Raw genomic sequence first — 14,736 nt, 5'->3', positions numbered from 1 at the left:
GGGAGATGTCAAAACTTTGTACCGACAATGACAGGAAATATTTTATAGCTTAATATACATTCATGAGGACAGTTTATAATTCATTTTCCACACACATAGACAATATATTTCTGCAAATCAATAAATAATAAAGCATTTACTTCCAAACAGAATTGACAAAAAATGTGTGCTGTATGTTAACTTGTAGCTGATGCATACACAGGAAGTGGTTTAACAGCAGTGGTAAGATTGTCAAACTCAGTCAGCTTCCTCTTTCCTATTCATACTGGGGCAGACATGGGACTGAAATTTGTTACTGTTAGAACAAATTGTCAGTGGGCACTATCACGGATGGACTCTGGCTTCGATTATTGAATTGAATGAGTGCGATTGACCATTACAGACATTGGGTAAGTGGTGCACTTTGAGTGAAAAGCAGTGTGTCTCAATCAAGTTGTTGTGGGGCATTTAGCTGTTCAAACTATCATGGAGAGAGGCCTAGATAAGTTTTATGTAAAATCAGCATTTAACAGGAGTAACTTAATAAAATTGTTATTCAAATGTTATTTCTTTGGTCCTAAACTGTTCTCTAAAAGTATCTGGCCCTAGTCTAATGCTGCTGAAAATGTGTTGCTGGAAAAGCACAGCAGGTCAGGCAGCATCCAAGGAACAGGAAATTCGACGTTCTGGGCATAAGCCCTTCATCAGGAATGAGGAAAGTGTGTCTAGCAGGCTAAGATAAAAGGTAGGGAGGAGGGACTTGGGGGAGGGGCGATGGAGATGTGATAGGTGGAAGGAGGTCAAGGTGAGGGTGATAGACCGGAGTGGGGTGGGGGCGGAGAGGTCAGGAAGAAGATTGCAGGTTAGGAAGGTGGTGCTGAGTTCGAGGGTTGGGACTGAGACGAGGTGGGGGAGGGGAAATGAGGAAACAGGAGAAATCTGAGTACATCCCTTGTGGTTGGAGGGTTCCTAGGCGGAAGATGAGGCACTCTTCCTCCAACCGTCGTGTTGTTATGGTCTGGCTACGGACGAGTCCAAGGACCTGCATGTCCTTGTTGGAGTGGGAGGGGGAGTTGAAGTGTTGAACCACGGGGTGGTTGAGTTGGTTGGTCCGGGTGTCCCAGAGGTGTTCTCTGAAACGTTCTGCAAGTAGGCGGCCTGTCTCCCCAATATAGAGGAGGCCACATCGGGTGCAGCGGATGCAATAGATGATGTGTGTGGAGGTGCAGGTGAATTTATGGCAGATATGGAAGGATCCCTTGGGGCCTTGGAGAGAAGTAAGGGAGGAGGTGTGGGCGCAAGGTTTGCATTTCTTGTGGTTGCAGGGGAAGGTGCCAGGAGTGGAGGTTGGGTTGGTGGGGGGTGTGGACCTGACGAGGGAGTCACGGAGGGAGTGATCTTTTCAGAATGCTGATAGGGAAGGGGAGGGAAATATATCCTTGGTTGTGGGGTCCGTTTGGAGGTGGCGGAATTGACGGCGGATGATGTGCTGTATATGGAGGTTGGTGGGGTGGTAGGTGAGAACCAGTGGGGTTCTGTTCTGGTGGCGGTTGGAGGGGCAGGGCTCAAGGGCGGAGGAGCGGGAAGTGGAGGAGATGCGGTGGAGGGTATCGTCGATCACGTCTGGGGGGAATCTGCGATCCTTGAAGAAGGAGGCCATCTGGGCTGTACGGTAAAGGAACTGGTCCTCCTGGGAGCAGATGCGGCGGAGACGAAGGAATTGGGAATACGGGATGGCGTTTTTACAGGGGGCAGGGTGGGAGGAGGTGTAGTCTAGGTAGCTGTGGGAGTCAGTCGGTTTATAGTAGATGTCTGCGTTGATTCGGTCGCCCGAGATAGAAATGGAAAGATCTAGGAAGGGGAGGGAGGAGTCTGAGACGGTCCAGGTGAATTTGAAGTCGGGGTGGAAGGTGTTGGTAAAGTGGATGAACTGTTCAACCTCCTCGTGGGAGCACGAGGCAGCGCTAATACAGTCATCGATGTAGCGGAGGAAAAGGTGGGGGGTGGTGCCAGTGTAGTTGCAGAAGATGAACTGTTCCACATATCCTACGAAGAGGCAGGCATAGCTGGGGCTCATGCGGGTCCCCATGGCAACTCCTTTGGTTTGGAGGAAGTGGGAGGATTGGAAAGAGAAGTTGTTTAGGGTGAGGACCAGTTCTTCGACTGACTGAACTGACTCCCACAGCTACCTATACTTCACCTCCTCCCACCTGCCCCCTGTAAAAACACCATCCCATATTCCCAATTCCTTCGTCTCCGCCGCATCTGCTCCCAGGTGGACCAGTTCCAATACTGTACAGCCCAGATGGCCTCCTTCTTCAAGGACCGCAGATTCCCCCCAGACGTGATCGACGATACCCTCCATCGCATCTCCTCCACTTCCCGCTCCTCCGCCCTTGAGCCCTGCCCCTCCAACCGCCACCAGAACAGAACCCCACTGGTTCTCACCTACCACCCCACCAACCTCCATATACAGCGCATCATCCGCCGTCAATTCCGCCACCTCCAAACGGACCCCACCACCAGGGATATATTTCCCTCCCCTCCCCTATCAGCGTTCTGAAAAGACCACTCCCTCCGTGACTCCCTCGTCAGGTCCACACCCCCCACCAACCCAACCTCCACTCCCGGCACCTTCCCCTGCAACTGCAAGAAATGCAAACCTTGCGCCCACACCTCCTCCCTTACTTCTCTCCAAGGCCCCAAGGGATCCTTCCATATCTGCCACAAATTCACCTGCACCTCCACACACATCATCTATTGCATCCGCTGCACCCGATGTGGCCTCCTCTATATTGGGGAGACAGGCCGCCTACTTGTGGAATGTTTCAGAGACACCTCTGGGACACCCGGACCAACAACCCAACCACCCCTTGGCTCAACACTTCAACTCCCCTTCCCACTCCAACAACGACATGCAGGTCCTTGGACTCCTCCGTCGCCAGACCATAACAACACGACGGTTGGAGGAAGAGCACCTTATCTTCCGCCTGGGAACCCTCCAACCACAAGGGATGAACTCAGATTTCTCCAGTTTCCTCATTTCCCCTCCCCCTACCTTGTCTCAGTCGAATCCCTCGAACTCAGCACCGCCTTCCTAACTTGCAATCTTCTTCCTACCTCTCCGCTCCCACTCCACTCCGGCCTATCACCCTCACCTTGACCTCCTTCTACCTACCGCATCTCCATCGCCCCTCCCCCAAGTCCCTCCTCCCTACCTTTAATCTTAGCCTGCTGGACACACTTTCCTCATTCCTGATGAAGGGCTTATGCCTGAAACGTCGAATTTCCTGTTCCTTGGATGCTGCCTGACCTGCTGTGCTTTTGCAGCAACACATTTTCAGCTCTGATCTCAAACCTCACTTTCTCGTCCTATTCTAACGCTGTCCAACTGTTGTCTCAAATTGACAAAATTGCTTCTTATATCCATTTGGAAATTATTTCTTGTGTCTGATTCTACTTTTCTGTATGTATTTTTTAACAGAGTTGATATAACCATTTGTGGAATTTTAATCTGGATGAGCTCCTGAGATTGGGGCGAGGTGACTAGCTAAAATTAACAGAGTTAAAAGTCACACACCAGGTTATAGTTCAGCAGGTTTATTTGGACCTGCCTCTTCACCAGGTGGTTGTGGTGTATAAGATCATAATATGTAGAATTTATAGCAAAAGTTTACACTGTGATGCTACTAAAATTATATATTGGAAAAGACCTGGATTGTCTGTTAAGTCTCTCATCTTTTAGAATGATCATTGTTAATCCCAGAACTGTTTTTTTAAAGTTGCATTCTCAAGTGAATTTTAACTAGAGGTGCCACATCAGCTCAGATAATGCATTGAAGGTGTGAGGTGCTCTGTGTGAGGCTGTCTATGCCCCTATGTTCAGATAATTTTTTTTCTAAAAAAGTGATTGACAGAACCTTACATGAATTCATGCAGTTTTTGAGCAAAATAAAATGTAATTCTGAAAATACAAATTCAATTCACAAACTTTTATGTGTGTGTAACTTTAAAAAAAAGTTCTGGGATTTACAAATGAAAGAACTGAAACCAACATGGTCATTTTAAAAGATGAGAGACTTTACAAACAATCCAGACCTTTTTCAATATATAATTTCAGTTGCATCACACAGTAAACTTCTGGTATAAATTCTGTGTCTTATGATCTTTTACTCCAAAACCACCTGATGAAGGAGCAGCGTTCTGAAAGTTAGTGCTTCCAAATAAACCTGTTGAATTATAACTTGGTGTTGTGTGATTTTTAACTTTGTACACCCCAGTCCGACACCGGCACCTCCAAATTAAAATTAACAAGTACAAGAACAAACCAGGAAGTGCTCTCCAACACGTTGCCATTTTTATTTAACAGTTCAGAATTGCATTTGAAATCTACTGTCGATTTCATTAGTTTCTTGGGATTCCTAAAATCACCAGTGAGGATATGAGAAGAAACCATTGTCAAAAGAATGAATCAAACTCCTGGAACTGCTGCAATAGATACTTAATCTGCATAACTGTTTTCTTGCTAACTCAAGGAAAGGTTTTGTTCAGAGTGGTTTTATAGAGTCATGGAGTCATAGAGAATACAACATGGAAACAGACCCTTTGGTCCAAGCTGACCAGATATCCCAACCCAAACCAGTCCCACCTGCCAGCACTTGGCCCATAGCCCTCCAAACCCTTCCTATTCATATACCCATCTAAATGCCTCTTAAATGTTGCAATTGTACCAGCCTCCACCACTTCCTCTGGCAGATCAATTCATACACGTACCACTCTCTGTGTGAAAACGTTGCCCCTTAGGTCTCTCTTATATCTTTCCCCTCTCACCCAAAACCTATGCCCCCTAGTTCTGGACTCCCCAACCCCAGGGAAAAGACTTTGCCTATTTACCCTATCCATGCCTCTCATAATTTTGTAAACCTCTACAAGGTCACCCCTCAGCCTCCGACACTCCAAGGAAAACAGCCCCAGCCTGTTCAGCCTCTCCCTATAGCTCAAATCCTCCAACCCTGGCAACATTCTTGTAAATCTTTTCTGAACCCTTTCAAGTTTCACAACATCTTTCCAATAGGAAGGAGACCAGAATTGCACACAATATTCTAACAGTGGCCTAACCAATGTCTTCTACAGCGGCAACATGACCTCCCAACTCCTGTACTCAATACTCTGACCAATAAAGGAAAGCATACCAAATGCCTTCTTCGCTATCCTATCTACCTGCGACTCCACTTTCAAGGAGCTATGAACCTGCACTTAAAAGTCACTTTGTTCAGCAACATTCCCTAGGACCTTACCATTAAGTGTATAAGTCCTGCTAAGATTTGATTTCCCAAAATGCAGCACCTTGCACTTCTCTGAACTAAACTCCCTCTGCCACTTCTCTGCCCATTGGCCCATCTGGTCAAAATCCTCTTGTAATCTGAGGTAACCCTCTTCGCTATTCACTACTTCTTCAATTTTGGTGTCATCTGCAAACTTACTAACTGTACCTCTTATGCTCACAACCAAATCATTTATGTAAATGACAAAAAGTAGAGGACCCAGCACCAAATTAAAATTAACAAGAACAAACCAGGAAGTGGTCTCCAACATGTCACAGGGCTCCAGTCTGAAAAACAACCCTCCACCACCACCCTATGTCTTCTACCTTTGAGCCAGTTCTGTTTCTAACTGGCTAGTTCTCCCTGTATTCCATGAGATCTAACCTTGCTAATCAGTCTCCCATGGGGAACCTTGTTGAACACCTTACTGAAGTCCATATAGATCACATTTACCTCTCTGCTCTCATCAATCCGCTTTGTTATTTCCTCAAAAAATTCAATCAAGTTTGTGAGACATGATTTCCCATTTATGCTTTGCGATTCTCCATCACTTCAGTGTGAGTGGTGCCTTCACAGTCTTAGGATGAAATCTGGATTAGTATCAAATGATCGAAAATCAAAAATTAACTAAAATAGCAGGGGGCTGGGAACCTATGCAGGAAGTTGGAGGTAGGTAAAGTGGGGACAGAAACAAAAGGCAGTAAGGGGAAAAGTGAAAGTAGAAGGCAGAGAAACCAAAGACATAAATCAGAAATGGTCACATTAATTCTTAAAGAGCAATACATGTCAAAAAAAGACAAGCCTGAAGGCTTTGTCTCAATGCGAGCAACTCTCTTTACGCAGAGAGTTGTGAATGCATGGAATGCGTTGCCAGCAGTGGTGGTGGTGGAAGCAGTCTTAGGGACATTTAAGCGACTGCTGGATGCGTAGGTTAAGTTATTTTATTTTACATTAGGATTATCCCTTGGCCTGTTCTGTGCTGTACTTTTCTGTGTTCTATGTTCATTTGTCATAAGGTGAATGAATTAACTGCACAGATAATTGTTAATGGATATGGAGTCCTGACATCAGGGTGACCAAGTTGGGAACTCAACAGTCAGGGATAATCAATTGTCAGGAGAGATAGATGGAAAGGGAGGGGAGGTGGGGTTGCAATCCTGGTTAAGGAGGAGATTAACATAATAGCAATTAAGGATATTGGTCCAGATGATGTAGAAACTGTATAGGCGGAGCTGCGGAACACTGAAGGGAAAAATACGTTAGTGGGAGCTGTGTACAGACCACTAAACAGTAATTGCAAGATTGGAGATGACATCTAACAGGAAATTAGAGATGTGTACAGTAAGGATACAGCACTTATTATGGATGACTTCAATCTGCATATTGATTACATTTATCAAATTGGTAGTAATGCAATGGTGGAGGATTTCCTGAATGTCTGAGAGATGTTTTTTTTTGATTAATACGTCATGGAACCATCGAGAGAGCAGGCAACCCTACACTGGCTGTTGTGTAATAAGAGAGGATTAATTAGCATCCTTGTGGTACGAGATCCTTTGGGCAAGAGTGATCATAATATGGCAGAATTCTTCTTACCATGGAGAGTGACATGGTTAAATCTGAAACTAGGGTTCTGAACTTAAAGCAAGCTAACTTTGATGGTATGACGCATGCATTGGCTATGATAATCTGGCCAAGAATACTTATGGGGTTGATGGTGGATTGGCATTGGCAGACATTGAAGGAATATATAGATGAACTTCAACATTTATACATCCTTGTATGGCATAAGAGTAAATCAGGGATGGTGGTTCATCATCACTAACAAAGGTAATCCGGCTTAGTATCAAAGTCAAAGAGGAGTATATAAATTGGCCAGAAAAGTAGGAAATCTTGAGAACGGGGAGAACTTTAAAATTCAGCAGTGGAGGACAAAGGGTTTAATTTGTAAAGGGAAAAGAGAATATAAGAAAAAATTTATGGAAAATGTAAGAACTGACTGTAAAGTCCTCTGTAAATAGGTGAAGAGAAAAAGACCGGTTAAAACAAATGTAGGTCCTTTACAATCAGTATCAGGTGAAACAAAAAGTTGAACAAATGCTTTGGATCTGTCTTCACAAAAGGAGGACAAAAATAACTTTCTGGAAATGCTAGAGGATGAAGGGTCAAGCGTGGAGAAGGAACTAAAATAAATCCTTATTAATCAGGTATTGGTGTTGGGGAATTTGACAGGATTAAAACCCAATCAGTCTTGAGAGCTATTGCTCTGCATCCCAGAGTATTTAAGGAAGTGGCCCGAGAATTAGTGGATGTATTGATGATCATTTTCCAGCATTATAAAGACTCTGGAAGTGTTCCAATAATAGCTAATGTAACTCCACTTTTTAAATAAGCAAGGAGAGAGAAAATGAGGAATTGTAGGCCGGTTACCTTTACATCCCTGATGGGGAAAATGCTGGAGTCCCTTATTAAGGCTGTAATAACTGAACCTTTGGAAAGCAGTGACAGAATTGATCCAACTCAGCATGGATATATGAAAAGGAAATTTTGTTTGACAAATCTTCTGAAATTCTTTGAGTAGTAGAGTGGGCAAGGGTGAATCAGTGGATGTTATGTGTATCTGGACTTACAAAAAGCTTTTTACAAGAGATTGGTAAGCAACGTTAAAGCACATGGGGGTAATATATTGATGTGGATAGAGAAATGTTTGGCAGACAGGAAGCAGTGAGTTGAAATAAATGGGTCCTTTTCAGAATGGCAGATAGTGACAAGTAGGATACAGTGCTGGAAACCCAGTGTTCACAATATATATTAATGATTTGGACAAAGGATTTGAATGCAATATCTCCAAATTTGCAGATGACTCTAAGCCGGGTGGGAGTGTGTGCTGTGAGGAGGAAGCTAACAGGATGTAGGATGACTTGGGCAGGTTGGCTGAGTGAGCACAAACTTGACAAATGTAATATGATGTGAATAAATGTGAGATTATCCACTTTGGTGGCCAAAATAGGAAGACAAATTATTGAATTACAACAGTTAAGGAAAAGGTGAGTTGCAACGAGACCTGGTTGTCATGATGGAACAGTCATTGAAGGTTGGCATGAAGGTTCAGCAGGCAACAAGCATATGATTCTAGTATATGAATAGGGATGTTTTGCTGTAGTCATAAAGGACCTTGCTGAGGCCACATTTTCAATATTGTGTGGCTTTGGTTTCCTAGTCTAAGGAAGAATATTCTGCCTACTGTGGGAGTCCAGCAAAGGTTCACCAGACCGATTCTTGAGATGGCAGGTTTTATATGAGGAAAGACTGGGATTGTACTCACCGGAATTTAGAAGAATGAGTTGAGATCTGAGAAAAACATATAAAATCCTGATGGGACTGGATAGGTTAGATGCAGGAAGAATGTTCCCAATGTTGATAAAGTCAGAATTAGGGGTTACAGTCTAAGACAAAAGGGTAAGCCATTCAGGATTGAGACGAGGAAGAATTTCTTTACTCAGACAGTTGTGAACCTGTGGAATTCTCCCCCACAGGAAGCTGTCAGGGCCAGTTTATTAGATATATTCAAGAGACAACTAGGTGTGGCCCTTGTGGCTAAAGGGATCAAGGGATACGGAAAGAAAGAAGAAATGAGATACCTGAAATTGCATGCATCACCACTCATGATCATATTGAGTGGTGTGCAAGCTTGAAGACCCAAATGGCGTATTCTTGCTCCTATTTTATATGTTTCCATGTTTCCTTGATTCTATGATTCTAATGTAAAAGCCAGGACCAACACCAGCATTAACACACAAGACTCAAAACAACAGCAACACCAGCAACATCAACAATACAAGAGCCTGTTCCACACTAACACTAGCACCAACCATATCACAAGCACCAACACAGGCACCAGTAGCAATAGTAGCATCACAACATAAATGCCAAGACCAATACCAACACCAGCAACAACACCAGCATCAGCTCCAACAGCAACATCAAAACCAACATAAACACCACCACCAACGCCAACACGAACAAGAACAGGGAATTCACTTGTTCTGAAGATACCGGACGAATTGAATATTTCTAGCTTTATAATTTGGATTTCCAGCTTACCAAGTATTTTGGTTTCATTTCAATTTCTCTTGAAATCTTGGGAAAATTCATCCTTCAACAAATATTATTAAAGTAGATGTACTGCTCATCATTTTGCTGCTTTTGTACAAGTTGCATGTGATTCTTCACTCTATAAAGCCATTGAGTTGTAAAATATTCATAGCTTATATGAGACTTACCAGGATGTTGCCGATTACGAGGAATTTCAGCAAGGAAGGATTGGACGAATTGGGGTAATTTTCCTTAGAGCAGAGGAGATTGAGAAGGGGCATGTTTAGGATGTACAGAATTATGAGGGACAGAGATAGGGTTGTCAGGAAGAAAGATTTCCCCTTGACAGAGGGCTCAATGACCAGAGTCATAGATTTAAGATAAGGGGCTGGAAGTTTACAGGAGATGTAAGGAAAATCGTTTTCATGCAGAGTTGTAATGGGAATCATGAATCCACTGCCTGTCAGTGTGTTAAAAGCAGAAAACCTTATAACATTTCAGAAGTATTTAGATGTACACTTGTGATGCCAAAGCATAACATGACTATGAGACGACTGCTGGAAAATGGGATTAGAATAATTAGGTCTTTGACTGGTGTCAGATCTCTCTGACTCTACAGTTCCATGGGCATTCTGAAGATAGAAAAAGATGCCATAGAAAATAGGAGCTCATTTTTATTGATTGTTTTTCTAAAACATTTTTCTAATGGCATTTTGCAGTGACGGACAAGATGGAAGTTTCATCTGAAGCTTCCTGGGAGAGCAGCACCTCCAGAAAGCGCAGAGCCTGGGCTAAGAGCAGGGATCAATGGCACACTGTGGATGAGAATGTCATGGGCACAACCTCTAGTTCAGGTAAGAATCTGTCTGGACTACACTTCTCTGGAATCACTTTCTTTGACACATGTTTTAAAGTATTAATTTGTTCTGCAATTTTCCTGTGTGCAGATCATAACCAGTATTCCCAGTTTGCCCCATTAAATTTATGCCAGTTGAAAGCATCATCCATCCTATGAACATTTACCTACCAACCTCAACTCTTCTCTTTTCCAGAGATTAAACCTTCAGCCAGTTCAATCTTTCTTCTTGGAGATTATCTCTCAGATTTTGTAATTCTTTGCACACTGTCTCCAATGGAGAATAGAACTGTACACAATCCTTAAAACAAGCTCTAACCTATGTTCTATACAGGTTTAACACAAGTTCTAACTTCACAAAATAAAATCCATTTGTTTTATTATGCTTTTGATAACCAGCTAAAATTTTATTTTTTGTTGGGGCTCTGCAGCAGGCCCAAGACAGAGATATTGGCCAGGAAGAATAGTGCTATGTTGAAATGGTAGGCAACCAGAAACACAGAAACATAGAAACTAGGCGCAGAACTAGGCCATTTGGCCCTTCAAGCCTGCACAGCCATTCAATATGATCATGGCTGATTATGCAATTTCAATATCCTTTTCCTGATTTCTCTCCATATCCCTTGATTGCTTTAACCGCAAGTGCCACATCAGGTTCCCTCTTGAATAAAAGGTATAACTAATGAACTGGCTCTAATAGCTTTCTGTGGAGGAGAATTTCACAGGTCTCCAACTCCCTGAGTGAAGAACGTCTTCTTCATCTCAATCCTGAATGGCTCATCCTTCATCCTCAGACTGTGACTATCTTGGACTTCACCAACATCGAGAACATTCTTCAGACATCTAGCCTGTCAAGTCCTATCAGGATTTTATGTTTATCTCGGATCTCCCCTCATTCATCTAAATTCCAGTGAGTATAAGCCCAGTTGGTCCAGTGTTTCTTTATATGTAAGACCCGCCATTCCAAGAATCAGTCTTGTGAACCTTAACTGGACTCTCTCAATAGCAAAAATATCCTTCCTCAGACTAGGAGACCAAAACTGCACACAATACTCAAGGTGTGACCTCAACAAAGCCATGTGTAACAGCAGCAAGGCATCCTTACGCTGATACTCAAATCCTCTCGTTATGAAAGCCAGCATGCCATTAGCTTTCCTCACCACCCGCTGCACCTGCATGACAACCTCAAGGAAAATTTTACCAACAGCATGTAGATTTTCGAAAAAAAATTGTCTCCCAGCTGTGCTTCATCTCCCAGGTGTAGAGAAAACCACATTGTGAGCAGTGAATACAGTAGACCAAATCGAGTAAAGTACAGGTAAAATGCTACTTTACCTGGAGGCTGTGACTGGACCCTTGGATAGTGAGGAAGGAGGAAGTAAACATGAAGATTACACCTTCTGCATGGGTGTGAGCGTGTGGGTGTGAGGATGTGTTGGGAGTCGGGGAGGAATGGAAAAGGTCCCAGAGGGAATGGCCCCTATGGAATTCTGAGACAGGAGGGGAGAGGAGTATGTGTTTAATATGTGGCATCACACTGGAGGTAGCAGAAATCTTTTAATCTTTTATAATCTTTTAGATGCGAATGCTGGTGGGTGGAAAATGAGGACCAGTAGTACCCTATTGCTATTGTGGCAGAGAAGAGATAAGTGCAAAATGTGGGTCAGACTTGGCTTAGGGCCCTGTCAACCACAATAGTGGGGAATTCTCAGCTGAGGGCACCCCCTCCCTCCTCCCTTACATAGAAAAATTGGGAGAATGGAGTCTTTACAAGAATTAGGATATGAGGATGTTAAGTCCAGGTAACTTTTGGAGTCAATGAGTTTATGGTGAATACCAGTGGCCAGTCTCCCTCCAGAAGTGGAAACACAGATCTCTGGAGGAAGAGAAGAGAGGAGTCAGAGATGGATTAGGTGAATGTGAGAGAAGACTGGAAAGTGGAAACAAAATCGATAAATTTTTCCAATTCCAGACATGAGAGGGAAGCAATACAGATTATATCATCGATGTACCAGAGAAAGAATTGGATGAAGGACGTGAGTTTCCAAGGAATGTTTCGCAAACCCTCAAAGAGACAGGGATAACTTGGACTCACATGGGTATCCATGGCCAAAACTTTGTTTTGAAGAATGTAAGAGGAGTTAAAGGAGACAGTGTTTAAAGTAAAGACAAGCTCAGCCAGATAGAGGAGGATGTTGATGGATTGAAATAATTCAGGCTGTTTTCCCATCCACTTCCAACCCCGTCTGCCTATTGCTATGCTCCAGCAAGACTCAGTGCAAGCTGAAAGAACAGCATCTCATTTTCTGCTTGGGAGCCCTTCAGGACTGAATGTCGTGTTCAATAATTTAAGGCCCTGAATATCTTCTTCCACATCCTTTACTCACTCCTTCTTCCCTAGCCATGTCACTATCTTTGGCTGCTTTCATCACAATCAACCCATTTTCACCACTAACGGTCCCTATTGTCAGCTTTTAGAAATTAAAACATAGAAAGTAAAACTGTACAGCACAGGGATGCATCCTTTAGCCCATGATATTGTGTTGAACATGAAGCTAAATTAAATTAAATTCTTTCTGTCTGCCCTTGGTCCATATTGCTCCTTTCCTTGCATATTCATGTGTTTATCTAAATCTCTGAAATGCCCCTCTCATATTTGCTTTTCTTTCTTTCCAGCGCATCCTTCTCCATCCGTTTCTGTATTCAACTGCAGTTCTCTCTGTTTGGGCTCCTACTCCAACTATCATTTACTCTTTTACCACCCCTATTCCACACATCTATCCTGTGTCTTCAACATATATACCACATTTTCTTAACGACAATCAATTCTGAAGAAAGGTCATTGGATCCAAGACATTAACTCTGCTTTATCTGCATAGATGCTGCAAAACCTGCTGAGTTTCTCTGGTAATTTCTGTTTGGTTCCAGATTTCTAGCATCCCTAGTTCTTTATTTTTGTCCCACATCTGTCTCTTAGTCTTTCTTATTTATAGACCCATTTTTCAACCTCCATGTTTTTCCTATCAAAATGTATCACTTCATACCTATCCATATTAATGTTAATTTGAAAATTACGTGCCCCTTTTGAATGTTATTTAATGGTTTCCAGTACTTTGTATGTTAACTTAACCCCTTAAGTGTGTGCTACCTGCAGATTTTGATACTGCATTTCCAATTTCTGAGTCCAAATAAATTTTATAAATTATGAAATGCAGTGGTCTCAGCATTAATCCTCATTGAACATCACTTCACACATTTTTGTAATCGAAGGGAGGTGGTGATATAGTGGTTCGTGGACTAAGTAATCCCATATCCCAGGTTCTGGGAATATGGGTTCAACCTCTGCCATGAGTAGTAAAATTTGATTTCTAAAAAATTTCAAAGTACTCTAATGGTAACTACGTGTCAGTCGTAAAATCCATCTCATTCACAAATGTCCTTTTGGAAATTAAATCTGCTGGACTGCAAGTATGTCCAAGTGACACATGGTTGACTGTGAAATGCCCTATGAGTGGTTAGGAAAGGACAATAAATGCTAGCTTGTCTAGAAATTCCCAAATCCCATGAATGAATTGAAAACAACCTACTTTTAAATCCTGCTCTTTTCTGCATTATGCCAGTTTGCTATCCATGCTACATGTTCCTAAATTTCAAAGATTGCTGTTATTAATGGTTGGAGTCATACCTGGCACATGGGAAGATAGTTGCAGTTGTTAGAGATCAATTATCTCCAGCTATTTCATCGATCACCTTCCCTCCAATATAAGATCACTAATGCTGCATAATGTTCAGAATCAATCATAACTCCTCAGATACTGAAGCATGTCCAAATGCAGCAAGACTTAGACAATAGCCAGGCTTGGGGTAAAAAGTGGCAAATAACATGTGCCAGACAATGGCCATCTTAAACAAGAGAGAATCTAAATGTCACCCCTTGGCATTCAAGTGCATGACTGGCACTGAATCTCCTGCTATCAACATCCTGGATGTAATCATTGACCAGAATCTAAACTAGACATATAAATACTATGGTTATAAGAGCAGGTCAGAAACTCGAACTTCTCATAGCCTGTCCATCGTCAACAAAGCACAAATTATGAGAGTGCTGAAAACCACTTCCCTGGATGAGTGTAGCTCCTCCAACACTCAAAAAGCTTGATACTTTCCAGCCTGCTTGATTAGCATGACATCCATCATATAAATGAAATTCAATGCAGTAGTTTACACAGTTCTGTACACTTTAAAATCTAGGTTCCAAGTAGTAATAAAAATAATTTATCATAAATCATCAGCACATAAATGATTCCTTTCTATGAGAAGATCACAAAGAGAAACACTACAGTATAAAATAAAAGATATAATTCTATAAAGGAGGTAGCAGCAGAAATCACTGACAAAGACAGGATAGGTTGAGACAGATTTTAATAAACCATATGACATCTTAAGCTTTATTAATAGCACACATAATATAAGAGTAAGGAT

At 42.5% G+C, this 14,736-nt stretch overlaps 1 protein-coding gene across 2 annotated transcripts in view; it reads left to right on the top strand.

Moving 5' to 3' along the window:
* The first annotated feature begins 269 nt into the window (after nt 1-269).
* The window catches only part of tespa1 (thymocyte expressed, positive selection associated 1), a 118,671-nt gene continuing 104,204 nt past the window's right edge, over nt 270-14,736 (top strand). For both annotated transcript variants that reach the window (XM_060846996.1, XM_060846995.1), the window contains exons 1-2: nt 270-389; nt 10,118-10,252. In XM_060846996.1, coding sequence (XP_060702979.1) covers nt 10,129-10,252 — 124 coding nt within the window. In that variant the 5' untranslated portion in view covers nt 270-389; nt 10,118-10,128. The remainder of the gene's footprint in view (nt 390-10,117; nt 10,253-14,736) is intronic.

Source organism: Hemiscyllium ocellatum, chromosome 29, assembly GCF_020745735.1.
Source record: "Hemiscyllium ocellatum isolate sHemOce1 chromosome 29, sHemOce1.pat.X.cur, whole genome shotgun sequence".
In the NCBI taxonomy this organism is placed as follows: domain Eukaryota; kingdom Metazoa; phylum Chordata; class Chondrichthyes; order Orectolobiformes; family Hemiscylliidae; genus Hemiscyllium; species Hemiscyllium ocellatum.
Note: the sequence above shows the minus strand (reverse complement) of the source record. Positions and strands in the feature narration are given on the sequence as shown.